A 12,040-nucleotide genomic window follows, 5' to 3' on the forward strand; every position below is an offset into this window, starting at 1 on the left:
CTATCTTCAATCGTTATAATATCTTCTGAGAAGACAGTCAAGTGTAGATAGAATGAGGTATGTCGAAATGATAAAATATAAAAGATTAATGTTTATATACTTTAGTTTCCAAGTCGCTGACGCTATACGTGAAACTCTTCCTGATACAGATGAGCTCGTCGTTGAGTATCTCGCTGGATACCTCACAGATAGCGATTTAGAGGAGAGAGATGTACTCACAAAGTTAGCATTACCAATGTTAGCTAGTGCATCTACTAGAGCTTCACAAAATAAAGAGCTACTCGATCAATTAGTTGAGAAATTAACTCCATTTCTACCAAAATTCGACATCAACAACCCATCGCAATCTGAGCCAGCCAAATTGGAGAATGCGTTTAGTATGCGTAGCGCAGACGCAATGTCCAAGACTGTCGCACTTGAAGGTTCTGTCGATCTCGAATCCGCTACAAAGGGCCATGTCTCTAGAGTTGATATAAAGAAATTGGAGAAGGCTGAGGCAAAGATTAAGGCTAAAATTGAAAAGAGATCAAAGAGAGATCTTTATCAAGGTTCCAAACTCCTCGATGCACAGAAAACTCAGCAATCTTACGAGGAACTTTTCATGCAAGTCAACCCACTTACTAGCGCTAAGGGTAAGAGTAAGGATGTCATGGTTAACAATGTAGATGTTTCTATGGGATCTGTTAAGATCTTGACTTCTGCTACACTCCAAGTCGCTCAAGGAAAGAGATACGGTTGGATTGGTAGAAATGGTGCTGGTAAATCTACAGTACTTCGTGCAATGGCTTTGAGAGAGATTGCTATCCCTTCACATATTTCCATTCTTTACGTCGAGCAAGAGATCGTTGGTGACGATACTACTGCCCTTGAAAGTGTTTTAGCCGCCGATATTTGGAGAACACATTATATTATTCAAGAGCTCGAACTTAATAGTAAATTACAAGCAATTGAAGATAAGATTGCTAAAGGTGAAGACGCTTCAGCTTACACTGATGAAAGAGATGAATTGGCTGTTCAATTGGGTGAAACTCAAGAAAAACTTGTTGAAATGGAAGCCCACATGGGTCCAATTAAAGCAGCTTTCCTTTTGGCTGGTTTAGGATTTAGTGAGAGCGATCAACAGAAGCCTACAAAATCATTCTCTGGTGGTTGGAGAATGAGATTAGCATTAGCTAGAGCTCTTTTCGTACAACCAGATTTATTACTTCTTGATGAACCTTCAAACATGTTGGATTTGAACGCAATTGCATGGCTTGAAGATTACTTACAGACATGGCCATCAACAATCTTGGTTGTATCTCACGACAGGGCTTTCCTTGATCACGTTGCGACTGATATTATCCATCAACACTCTGAACGTCTTGATTACTACAAAGGAAACTTCTCACAATTCTACGAAACTAAAACGGAGAGACAAAAGAATGAATTACGTGAGTATGAATCGCAATTACAATACCGTCAACACCTTCAAGCGTTCATTGATAGATGGAGATATAACGCTGCTCGTGCTTCACAAGCACAATCCAAGATTAAAATCTTGGAGAAGTTACCTGAATTACATGCACCTGAGACAGAAGATTCTGAAAGCTTCAAGTTCCCAGATGCTGAGAAGATTTCTCCTCCATTGCTTCAATTGGATAACGTGACGTTTGGTTACACACCTGAGAAGACTACCCTTAAGGATGTCGACTTGGATGTTTCTTACGACTCTCGTATTGCGATTGTTGGTCCTAACGGTGTAGGTGTAAATCTTGTTTGGACGCTAGACACTCAATACTTTCATAGGCTGGTAAATCCACATTATTGAAATTGTTGATGGGTGAATTGTCCCCAACTAAGGGTCAATTAAACCGCAATGGTCGTTTACGTGTTGCATACTTTACTCAGCATCGTGAGTTGAATTGTTAATGATTTGATTAAACTAACCAAGTTTAAAGACATGGATCAACTTGACTTGAATAAGACACCATTAGAGTTCACACAAGCTAAATTCCCAGGTAAGACTGCTGAACAATACCGTAGCTTCCTCGGTACATTTGGGTGAGTTTTACATTTCACATAATCCAAAGTAGTCTAACAATTTCCATAGTATAAGAGGTAGCACCACTTTAAGATTAATCGGAACATTATCTGGTGGTCAAAAATCTAGATTGGCATTCGCTATGTTGGCATTACAAAACCCACACATTTTGTTACTTGATGAGGTGAGTGTTGTTATAGTAATAATTTCAAATTTTAACACTCCTATTTAAGCCTACTAACCATCTTGATATGGAAGGTTTAGATGCACTCATGGATGCATTGAAGGTTTGGAATGGTGGTAGTATTGTCATTTCTCACGACGAGAAATTCATTACCACGGTTGCGCACGAAGTGAGTCAGTTTAATAACAGTCTTTCCATACTAAACAAACTAATAGTTGTGGGTTTGTGCAAATGGAAGTGAGTTCATGATTTAGAAGACAAGAAAATATCTGACAAAAATAACAGCTGTCACGAAGTTCAAGGGAGATGTACAAGCATACAAGTCACTTATTGTACAAAACGTAAGTTGCTCACTTGCTTTTAAAATATCTAACGAGCAGCTCAATAGATCAAAGACAAACCAACTTGATAGGGTTTTACATGTACATCTACATCATAAATACAAAAATTATAAACATAAAGCTTACTTCCTCTTTAACATTGAGAATTTTCTAGAGAGTTGTCTTTGACGTTCAGATTCTTGATTTGAAAGCGTAACATTGGATGATTTGATACCATCAACACCACGAGTTGCTGCAACCTTGTATTTCTTCCTCTCTAACTCAGGTATGCGAGTTCTGTTGGAGTAGTCCTCCTCATTGTCTTCTCTAGATGTTAGGTTGACATCACTAGTCCTGACTACGTTTGAATTTGTGCTAAATTGGTATGATCTTGGGTTTGCTGATCGTCTCAAGAGTGGTCTCATCCATCTTGTAACCAAAGCGTCGGCAGCTTTCTTGATAGACTTGTTTACGCGTGGATGACGGGAATAGAACAAAATAACTGGACCTAACTTTGATGACTTGAGTGACTGTGTGTCGATGTACATCTAAATTAATGAGTATTTTAACTTAAAGCTAAGATGAATACTCACATTTGATAAAATTTGGAAGAATTCAGTTTGTATGTTAAGTGGTGGTAGTGATTTATCACTGAATGGTTCTAGCCATCTTCTTACGCCATCTAAGAAGTTATTTTCAAGTATTGAAGTTTCGAGGTGGGTCTTTTGCATAGTTTCAACCACTTTTGGTAGTAATTTGAGTTTATTGAGCGCTGGTTTGTTGAACTTCTTATATTCCTCGTCTTCTTCTGCAGCTTGGAACATTTGCTCGCGAAGGTTGTGAAGTTCTTCATCAGCTGCTGCATCTAAATCTTCATCTGTACGTTTCCTCTTACGACGTGAGTTTTTGTTTCCCTTGGCGATAGCGTCAATCTTGCTATGTAAATCTAATCTCTTCTCTGTTGACTGTTAGATTAAAATGACGTAAAATAAGTCAACCTACGCTGGGATGGTTCTAAGAACTGTGAGTTATCCTCCTCTTGTTCAATTGGTGGCTGGTGACTTGAATCGTATTCAGGTGATTCATCACGACGTTGTATACGCTTTTTTTGGTGACGTTTTCTAATGAATGATTAGCTTATAAGCTTACTAGTAGATGTATGCTAACTTCTCTGCTGATTTCTTCTCTGATTGCTGTCTAGCTTCTTCCTCGTTATTCGCTTGAGAACGTGAGAAATCAGGGAATTGTGAGAGTTCCTCATTCAATCTATCATTCGACTCCTCAGGTGGATCTAACGTTGGATCTACGGGTGGATTTGCCATACTATCGTTTAAACTTTCTTGTGTCTCTGTGAGCTCGTTCTGTGTAAGCGTTGGATCAATCTGCGTGTCGTTTAATAAATATTCCTCTATTTATTTATTTCCCCTTACGGTCGCCATATTGATGATGATACTACGAACTTAGCATCTCTCCATCAAACGACGAGGATAGAAAAAAAAATGTTGAGAAATTTACCTTTAAAAGCTATAAATAGAGGAATTACTGGTCAAATTAGACAGCAATCCACCGTACCTTCACTCAGCAACCTCGGCGCTAGTTGGAAGACCCTCAGCACAGAAGAGCGTCAGTCAGTTTACACAGAAGTAGTAGAAAAGCAAAAGCAAGATTGGAAGCAATTATCTATAGACGAGAAGAGAGCAGGTGAGGTCTTCTCTATATCTCATACATCTCTTCTAACCAATCAGAATAGCTTACTTTATATCATTTGGACCACATGGACCACGCACACCTGTCGTTGAACAGGGCGGCAACACCAAGGTTTTCGTTGGTGTCCTTGGCGCTTTAGCTGCTACCGCTGCCATCTACTTCGGTGTCAGATCATTCGCTGCTGAGCCTCCTCAAACTATGTCTAAGGAATGGCAAGAAGCATCTACAGAGTACATGAAAGAACAAAAATCTAATCCAATTTCCGGTGTCTCATCAGAGAACTACAAGGGTAAAGGTATGGTTCAATAAAAATTTAATCCTCCTTCTTGTACCACCAATACAGTGTCTTCTCTTTTTAGAAATGTTTAATACAGAAATATTTAAGAATACAATAAATTTGATAGCTATAAGGGTTAGAAATAGTAATACCTTACAAGTACTCAAATCTAAGCAAATAAAGCCAAATCTGGTTGATATTCTGAAAGTACCTACTGTCGTTAAATTAGATGATGAGAATAGATTAATTTTACTTAATAAAACTGAGAAGAATGATTTATCAAAGGAATTCTTAGATTTCATACAAGATCAAGGTTTAGTATTAGAGCAACATCAATTGGATTTAGATTACGGGAATTATAACGCTGACTACGTATTGAAGAAGTTGTTACCTGAGGAGCTCACAAAGGATGGCCTGCAAACATCGTTCACTCAAACTGGCCATCTGGCTCATTTCAATTTCAAACCAGAGTATTCAGATTACAAGCAATTGATAGCTCAGGTTATTATAGACAAAAATCCTGCAATAAAAACAGTAGTCAATAAGTTGGATACGATAGACAATGAATTTAGAGTATTCCCAATGGAGTTATTAGCTGGCGTGGATGACTACATCGTTACGACAAAGGAATTGAATTCATTGTTTACTTTCGATTTCAAAAAGGTCTACTGGAATTCGAGATTATCACACGAGCATGAAAGACTAGTTAATAGCTTCAAGGAACCACAAATTGTCGCGGACGTCATGGCTGGTGTAGGCCCATTTGCTATCCCTTCAGCAAAGAACAATGTGAGATTTTTAGCAAATGATTTGAATCCAGAAAGCTTTAAATGGTTAAATCATAACATAAAATCCAACAAAGTTGATAGATTTGTTAGAAGTTTCAACCTCGATGGTAGAGAATTCATAAAGAAAGCACCTTTCTTACTACTAGACGAGCCATTCCAAGAGACAACACCTTCACTTACGCAAAAGCAACAAAAAGAGCTTAAGCATGCGAACAAATCACCTAAATTACTCCCAATTAGGGATTACATCGACCATTTCATCATGAATCTACCAGCCTCTGCATTAGAATTCTTGGATGCGTTCAAGCCAACTTATAAAGCCATTCAGGAGAAGTACTCAGATACGGATAGACCACTATCATTCACTCGGCCGATGGTACATGTACACTGTTTCTCAAAGGCGGCAGATATGGAACAAGCAACCGTCGACATATGTCAGGTGAGTTAATTTGCATTCCTAATCACTCATGATTGCTAATCTTTATCTCCGAAAGAGAGCTAGTGACTATTTAGGTCACACTGTAGAACCAAAAATGGATGGTTATAATTTACACCACGTACGAAGTGTGGCACCAAATAAAGTGAGTAAAGTTTTAAGTTCGGAATTCATCATCTCATCACCGATTAGGAAATGTATTGTCTCAGTTTGCGCATTCCAAAATTCTAGTCATGACGTGATCGCGATGACATATTTGTAACAGTCCAGTCATATTAAAATTTATAACGGTTAACCAATCTATCATATAAACAATGAGGAGCTTTTTGTCAAATTTAAATCTCTACAATCAGCCAACGCATACAGTGCAAGATGAATCAAACGAGCTTTATCAGCAGGAATTGAATTTATGGAAGAGTGTAGATTTTTCGTTTGATGAAGTTGTGAGTGGATGTTTACTATCGGTATTTATTCTAATAGTAGCCATACAGCCTGGTCAAGCTTTACTGGACGATCCGAACAAAAAGCAAAGATTGTCGGATGTAGATCCGTTCGCGAAATATCAAGAAAGAAACAGTCTTGACTATTCTAATGTCTCGAACATGCAGCCAATCGGACATAATACCCGTCAATTTCCTCGTTTGTCGCACTCCGAACTGAAGGAGGTACAACTATATCAATCGCAACCAGTTGGAAGCATATTCTACAAGCATCGTAATTCTAGCACGAAGAAGGACTCCCAAGTGCATCTGGAAAGGCTCAAACAATCCGCGCAACTTTCCGACAAAGAAGACAATCCGTTTAGAGATCTCGGTGACAAAGAAGAAGTTACTAGAGGTAGAAAGAGATTTAAGTATTAGCTTTAAGATGATTGTTTTTATTTTTATTTTGTTGATTTTGTAAATTTATTATTTCTGCTGATGCAATCATTTGTCTCTCCTTACACTAATCCATTACGCTAATGCCTGCAACTGGTGAGAATAAGAGCAAAATAGGGAATTTATCTAAAAAGTAAATAGCCAACCCATCCTGGAAGAAACTCCAAGAACTTTACGAGTCAAACAAGGACTCACTCACCCTTAACTCACTCTTCGCTCAAGATCCGAAGAGATTTGAGAAGCTTTCCACGGAATTCAAGGGAAAATACACCGACGCTAACATCTTCCTTGATTATTCCAAGAACATCGTCAATGACGATATCCTCAAGTCACTCCTCTCCCTCGTCAAGGAAGCCAACGTTGAGAAGCTCCGTGATGAAATGTATGCAGGTGAACACATCAACACCTCCGAAGGACGTGCCGTTTTGCACACAGCTTTGAGAAACGTTTCAGGCGAACTCAAGCAAAATGAGGACGGTGTACAAGACGTTACCGCAGTACTCCAACACATGAAACAATTCTCAGATTCTATCCGCGATGAATCATGGAAGGGTTACACTGGTAAGCCAATCAAGAATGTTGTAAACATTGGTATCGGTGGTTCAGATTTGGGTCCTGTCATGGTAACTGAAGCACTCAAGTCTTACATCAAGCGTGACATCAACTTCCACTTTGTTTCAAACATTGATGGTACTCATATGGCAGAAGCCCTCAAGGCTTGTGATCCAGAGAACACATTGTTCATCGTCGCTTCAAAGACTTTCACAACCCAAGAGACTATCACTAACGCAACTACCGCTCGTGATTGGTTCCTTCAATCCGCTAAGGATAAGGCACATGTCGCTAAGCACTTTGTTGCACTTTCTACAAACACCGAAGCCGTCACTTCATTCGGTATCGCACAAGAGAACATGTTCCAATTCTGGGACTGGGTTGGTGGTCGTTACTCACTCTGGTCCGCTATTGGTTTGACTATTGCTATTGCAGTTGGTTACGAGAACTTCCACCAATTGTTGGCAGGTGCTCACGACATTGATTTACACTTCAAGAATGCTCCACTTGAAGAGAACTTGCCAGTTTTGTTAGCAGTTCTCGGTATTTGGTACAATGACTTCTATGGCGCACAAACTCACGCTATCTTACCATATGATCAATACCTTCACAAGTTCGCTGATTACTTCCAACAAGGTGATATGGAGTCAAACGGTAAATACATCACCAAGAGCGGTCAACACGTTGACTACCAAACTGGTCCAATCATCTGGGGTCAAGCTGGTACCAACGGTCAACACGCTTTCTACCAATTAATTCACCAAGGTACAAAGTTAATCCCATGTGATTTCATTTTCCCTGTTGAAACTCACAACCCAATTGGTGAACACCACAAGATTCTCTTATCTAACGCTTTAGCTCAACCAGAAGCTTTAGCATTCGGTAAAGATGAAGCAACAGTTAAGAAAGAATTAGGTGCACAAGCATCAAATGAAACACTCGTTAAATCAAAGGTTTTCCCAGGTAACAAGCCAACTAACTCATTAGTTGTACAAAAGATTACACCTGCTACACTTGGTGCACTTATCGCATTATATGAACACAAGATTTTCGTTCAAGGTGCAGTTTGGGAGATCAACTCATTTGATCAAATGGGTGTTGAACTTGGTAAAGTTTTAGCTAAATCCATTCTTCCAAAGTTATCTGGTAATGGTTCAACAGACGAGCTTAGCTCTTCAACAGCAGGTTTGATTAACTACTACTTATCACACTCAAAATAGATATAACATTCAAATTGTATTAATGAAAATTTAAATTGTTAAAATTATAGTTGTTTCTTACATAAGTTTTTCATAATGTTTGAAAATAATCTTGCAATCTTGTTCGTTATTGATGTCTGTGGTATATTTGATTCTGTTATGTCTGTTATGGTTATTAATTTATCTGATTTATTGTTGAAATTATATCTCCAATATATTCTATCCTTGTCTATCTCATAATCACCTTCAGAGATATCCACTTTAGGATTTTTGAAGAAGTACCTAGGTATAAAGATTTCAGTAACATTTGTTTCCTTTACTTGGGAGTTGTATCCAATTCTACCTTGGAATGACTTTTTCGATATTGAATAGTCCATGTAAAGCGGTGTGCCATTCGTGTATTCAAAATAAGGTCTTATGAAAGCTTCAGGCGCTCTGGTACCGTCGAGGAAATCAATGGTGTTGCTAGAATTCGATGAAATTGACGAAGAACCATGATTGGATTCTATTAAAGGCATTAATGTGCTCTCTTCATAGGATAATGTTTTCAATTTAGTAGTATCACTATTCATATCATCTTTTGACCATATCGATAGATCCTCGCCATTCCATCCGTCTCCCCATTCATGACTGTTGAAATCGACATAAGACCATAAAGTATAACTCAAGCAATTGGATCCATCACATGCATTCAAAGATGCGTCCAGAGCTTTACGTTGGTCGCCGTAACCACCTTTCCATTTTCCTTTCCTTGTAGATTTCATATCGTAAGGTATACCAATCTCGCCAATCATTGTAGGATAATGCTTCGACGATAGAAGGTAAGCATCATCTTTGAGTGCTCCGAGTTGATTCCTCAAGGAGTTACGAATAGCCTTCTCTCCGAATTTTAAAGCGAAAAGAACAGATTTGTACATGTGTCTTAATAAACCGACTGCATCTGCGTTAAACCAATGCCACTGCTTGGTCATAAGCGTTAAACCGTCGTAATAATGATGTGATAGGGCTGCCCTTCCTCCTAAAGTGTCATCTTTGAAAGAGCATGGTCTTTCGAAAACAGGTGGTGCTATCCAAAGGATAGCATTAGAATGTACACTCCTTATATTCGACGACCACTCAGTGACAAATTCTTTCCAGTGTATATCTACGAAAGGTTGAGGAACTTCTTTGAAATATTCCGGTTGTTTCAGCTTTTTTGTTTGATCGTCCCAGACGTCATGGAGTGCCCATATACATTTGCCTAATTTCCAATAAGGATCTCGTTGCCATCCCCATCGCGATTTACCATCGGGCTCTTCTTCTGGACTGAGCCATGCTGAAGTGTTGCCAGGGTCAACGACGACATCCCGCCTCCTTTTTGGACCTAAAGCTGTAAACTCCCAATATTGAACTGTCGTACGATAACCGCTACCAAGCATAAATGCCTGGTGTGGTGTTGGACAACTGCCTAATTTTACTTTCTGTTCGTCATACAACTTGCCGAGATTCTCGTAACCGATTAAACCACATGAGGGCTCATTCATTGAGTCCCATCCTAATACGCAACTATCTTCGAGATCACCAGCAGCATGTATGGCTTCAGCGAGGTGCTTGAATGCTCTAATGTAATGTCCTTGCAAATAATCTTGTATGTTTACACCATCAATCTTGCACAAAGGTGCGTATTTCTTTCCAGCGAAAAAGAGTGTGAATATGGTGTAACATGCCAATCGGTAGCTATTCGTGGATCATGAGATATTTATGGGCAATGCCAAGACCGATACTTACTAATTCGTTGACCAAATCATGTCTGGGAAGTTCTGTGGACCATCTTTCCATTCATTGTGTAATAGTGCTGACTCAGTTGTTGAAAAGTTTCTTGGTTGTAGACCACAGGCATGTATAGTCCATATAGGTGCACCTGATCCACCGACGAAACGGGACCATAAGTCTTGGTGTGGATCTAAAAATACATAGAAACCATAAGATTTTAATTTCCTTAATGTTTTTATTGTGTGATCAATAAATGACTCATCGTATATACCAGGTCCTTTAGATTCGAGAGATTCCCATGTAATTACGTAACGTATGCAATTGTAGCCGAATGATTTGAGCCGCTGACAGTGTGTATCGATAGTTGACATATCGAATGGTCTATCTGAGTAGCTAACTGAACCATTCTCAGCGTCGTCATAGTGATTCCCTATCTCTTGAGTGGGACTATTGTTTGGTATCTTTGAAGCAGCGAGGTTAACACCACGGAGGATCTAATGAGTTAGATAGTTGTACATCGCCTAAACCTAACTTACTACGACCCTTCCCGTATCCTTATCGACAAATTGACCATTCTGCGTATCAATTGACATGGCAGTAGAGAGATAAGGAGTATATACCATGGAATAAGAAGAAAACGTATAATAATTTTTAACAGATCTCTAATTATAGTCTAATTTCATCCTACATCGTCGTTCTTCACGTTTTATCACTTTGTTCAGAACTTATAGTGGAATTATGTGAGATTTGAGGATAAAAAAATAGAAAATAAAACTTACAAGATATTCTAAAGGTCCACGTTTACAACTAAGGACAAGGATGATTTCTCTAGCTTCAAATCGCCCTTTCCGCCTGCAGTGAAAGCCCATACGCCGCGATCTGACATGTCTACGACTTCAAATATATTCCAACCCCCTGAGCCATACTCATATACCTCAGCCATGGTGAGTTCGGCTTTTTAAACGCTCCATCGGTGTTTAAAATATTTCGGTAGGATCCCTTGACTGATCAATCACAAGTTGGTCGATATTATAATAAAAATAATCAGCTAATTAGCTACACAGTTCTCACAGTATAGCGCCGTTCCTGCACCTCCAGCTGGTTTGCACCCTCAACAAGCTCATCTAAGGCAGACCCATAGAATGCCAATAAGGGGCTCTTTTCATATAGCAACAGGTGCTGCTTTCCATACCGCTGAAAATGATACCGAAGCAGCCCTACAAGGTCCCTCAGCTAGATTTGAGACTAACGACGGCTATGTTGATGTTAGAGTGAGTATATCCATTTATTATCCTTTTTATCTCATTAAATTCCTAGGTTTGGGTAAGTGGTGGATCAGGTATCGCTACTGTCGAGGCTTCTTCGAAATCGGGAAGAGTCAAAGTTGAAGTCGTTGATTGTCCAAGCAGACTACCATTACGTCTACAAGCTAAATCACAGAAAGGTCCTGTTGAGGTTTTACTACCACCGTGTTTCGTAGGTTTATTAATGCTTGTGCCTGAAAACTCTCACACAACCTGAAAGTCTGGATTGTTGATTGCGGATGCCCAGCAGATAAATCTCTCAGAAGGCGCTCAGAAGAGAGCGACGCAGGTCGTTGGTTTTGACAATCGCTTCCTCATAGCAGGTTTAGACGGTTCCACTAGAGGTGGTTCAGAGGTCAAAATAGACGCACACAACGCAGACGCTAAGATAGCGTTTGCTAGGGAGAACAATCAACTGAATAACTCCTAAATATTATTATAGAATAACTGACCATCGGTACAATTTCTCGCTTATAACGTATATCTTCTTCTTTAGTACACACAGAATTCCCTTTTTTATCATTGAATGTTTTCGAATTTTGTATACGAATTGATTCCCATTTAGCTCAAAGTTGGCCATGCCGTGTATTCATACCTCGTTTCGTAATCAACGCATTCCTAGA

The 12,040-nt window shown here is 39.2% G+C and overlaps 8 protein-coding genes across 8 annotated transcripts; 6 read left to right on the forward strand and 2 right to left on the reverse strand.

The window, feature by feature from the left end:
• The first annotated feature begins 29 nt into the window (after positions 1–29).
• Positions 30–2,657, forward strand: WALSEDRAFT_59497 (regulation of translational elongation-related protein). The gene is made up of 9 exons (XM_006956548.1): positions 30–57; positions 106–1,738; positions 1,786–1,891; positions 1,938–2,040; positions 2,090–2,204; positions 2,254–2,373; positions 2,420–2,441; positions 2,490–2,545; positions 2,593–2,657. The coding sequence occupies exons 1-9, from the start codon at positions 53–55 to the stop codon at positions 2,611–2,613; spliced, it is 2,181 nt and encodes a 726-aa protein (XP_006956610.1). The 5' UTR covers positions 30–52; the 3' UTR covers positions 2,614–2,657.
• On the reverse strand, positions 2,615–3,950 carry WALSEDRAFT_59498 (hypothetical protein). Its single transcript, XM_006956549.1, has 4 exons — positions 3,692–3,950; positions 3,527–3,645; positions 3,118–3,482; positions 2,615–3,072 (listed from the first exon to the last, which is right to left on the reverse strand). The coding sequence occupies exons 1-4, from the start codon at positions 3,844–3,846 to the stop codon at positions 2,668–2,670; spliced, it is 1,044 nt and encodes a 347-aa protein (XP_006956611.1). The 5' UTR covers positions 3,847–3,950; the 3' UTR covers positions 2,615–2,667.
• Positions 3,951–3,995: 45 nt separating this feature from the next.
• Positions 3,996–4,615, forward strand: WALSEDRAFT_59499 (cytochrome c oxidase subunit IV). The gene is made up of 2 exons (XM_006956550.1): positions 3,996–4,225; positions 4,275–4,615. Exons 1-2 carry the CDS (start codon positions 4,024–4,026, stop codon positions 4,538–4,540), a joined length of 468 nt encoding a protein of 155 aa, XP_006956612.1. The 5' UTR covers positions 3,996–4,023; the 3' UTR covers positions 4,541–4,615.
• A 152-nt stretch (positions 4,616–4,767) lies between these two features.
• Positions 4,768–6,669, forward strand: WALSEDRAFT_59500 (hypothetical protein). The gene is made up of 4 exons (XM_006956551.1): positions 4,768–5,735; positions 5,791–5,877; positions 5,925–6,175; positions 6,224–6,669. The coding sequence occupies exons 1-3, from the start codon at positions 5,091–5,093 to the stop codon at positions 5,961–5,963; spliced, it is 771 nt and encodes a 256-aa protein (XP_006956613.1). The 5' UTR covers positions 4,768–5,090; the 3' UTR covers positions 5,964–6,175; positions 6,224–6,669.
• On the forward strand, positions 6,047–6,592 carry WALSEDRAFT_62595 (hypothetical protein; the record flags this gene model as incomplete). The annotated part of the gene is made up of 2 exons (XM_006956552.1): positions 6,047–6,175; positions 6,224–6,592. The coding sequence occupies 2 exons, from the start codon at positions 6,047–6,049 to the stop codon at positions 6,590–6,592; spliced, it is 498 nt and encodes a 165-aa protein (XP_006956614.1).
• A 20-nt stretch (positions 6,670–6,689) lies between the features above and the next one.
• Positions 6,690–8,445, forward strand: WALSEDRAFT_53555 (Glc-6-P isomerase). The gene is made up of 2 exons (XM_006956553.1): positions 6,690–6,706; positions 6,752–8,445. Exons 1-2 carry the CDS (start codon positions 6,694–6,696, stop codon positions 8,380–8,382), a joined length of 1,644 nt encoding a protein of 547 aa, XP_006956615.1. The 5' UTR covers positions 6,690–6,693; the 3' UTR covers positions 8,383–8,445.
• Positions 8,446–8,453: 8 nt separating this feature from the next.
• WALSEDRAFT_43243 (glycoside hydrolase) lies at positions 8,454–10,913 on the reverse strand (the record flags this gene model as incomplete). The annotated part of the gene is made up of 4 exons (XM_006956554.1): positions 10,893–10,913; positions 10,650–10,837; positions 10,129–10,607; positions 8,454–10,077 (listed from the first exon to the last, which is right to left on the reverse strand). Coding segments are annotated over exons 2-4 (2,190 nt in total), but the record flags the coding sequence as incomplete, so codon positions are not given.
• A 10-nt stretch (positions 10,914–10,923) lies between these two features.
• On the forward strand, positions 10,924–11,983 carry WALSEDRAFT_31375 (hypothetical protein). Its single transcript, XM_006956555.1, has 4 exons — positions 10,924–11,057; positions 11,187–11,384; positions 11,431–11,589; positions 11,638–11,983. Exons 1-4 carry the CDS (start codon positions 10,998–11,000, stop codon positions 11,845–11,847), a joined length of 627 nt encoding a protein of 208 aa, XP_006956617.1. The 5' UTR covers positions 10,924–10,997; the 3' UTR covers positions 11,848–11,983.
• Positions 11,984–12,040: the final 57 nt, after the last annotated feature.

The sequence above is a fragment of the Wallemia mellicola genome (assembly GCF_000263375.1).
Source record: "Wallemia mellicola CBS 633.66 unplaced genomic scaffold WALSEscaffold_3, whole genome shotgun sequence".
NCBI lineage: Eukaryota > Fungi > Basidiomycota > Wallemiomycetes > Wallemiales > Wallemiaceae > Wallemia > Wallemia mellicola.

Bases quoted from the DNA above. Each gene is read 5' to 3' on its own strand.
- WALSEDRAFT_59497 (XM_006956548.1), top strand. The intron at 1,739-1,785 runs GTAGGTGTAAAT...ATACTTTCATAG, and splicing joins CGATTGTTGGTCCTAACGGT to GCTGGTAAATCCACATTATT. The intron at 2,442-2,489 runs GTGAGTTCATGA...CAAAAATAACAG, and splicing joins GTGGGTTTGTGCAAATGGAA to CTGTCACGAAGTTCAAGGGA.
- WALSEDRAFT_59498 (XM_006956549.1), bottom strand. From the start codon at position 3,846: ATGGCAAATCCACCCGTAGATCCAACGTTAGATCCACCTGAGGAGTCG. The intron at 3,646-3,691 runs GTTAGCATACAT...ATCATTCATTAG, and splicing joins GAGAAGAAATCAGCAGAGAA to AAAACGTCACCAAAAAAAGC. The intron at 3,073-3,117 runs GTGAGTATTCAT...TCATTAATTTAG, and splicing joins TCTTCCAAATTTTATCAAAT to ATGTACATCGACACACAGTC.
- WALSEDRAFT_59499 (XM_006956550.1), top strand. From the start codon at position 4,024: ATGTTGAGAAATTTACCTTTAAAAGCTATAAATAGAGGAATTACTGGT. The intron at 4,226-4,274 runs GTGAGGTCTTCT...CAATCAGAATAG, and splicing joins TATAGACGAGAAGAGAGCAG to CTTACTTTATATCATTTGGA.
- WALSEDRAFT_59500 (XM_006956551.1), top strand. From the start codon at position 5,091: ATGGAGTTATTAGCTGGCGTGGATGACTACATCGTTACGACAAAGGAA. The intron at 5,736-5,790 runs GTGAGTTAATTT...TATCTCCGAAAG, and splicing joins CAACCGTCGACATATGTCAG to AGAGCTAGTGACTATTTAGG. The intron at 5,878-5,924 runs GTGAGTAAAGTT...ATCACCGATTAG, and splicing joins GAAGTGTGGCACCAAATAAA to GAAATGTATTGTCTCAGTTT.
- WALSEDRAFT_31375 (XM_006956555.1), top strand. From the start codon at position 10,998: ATGTCTACGACTTCAAATATATTCCAACCCCCTGAGCCATACTCATAT. The intron at 11,385-11,430 runs GTGAGTATATCC...TTAAATTCCTAG, and splicing joins ACGGCTATGTTGATGTTAGA to GTTTGGGTAAGTGGTGGATC. The intron at 11,590-11,637 runs GTAGGTTTATTA...ACAACCTGAAAG, and splicing joins TTTTACTACCACCGTGTTTC to TCTGGATTGTTGATTGCGGA.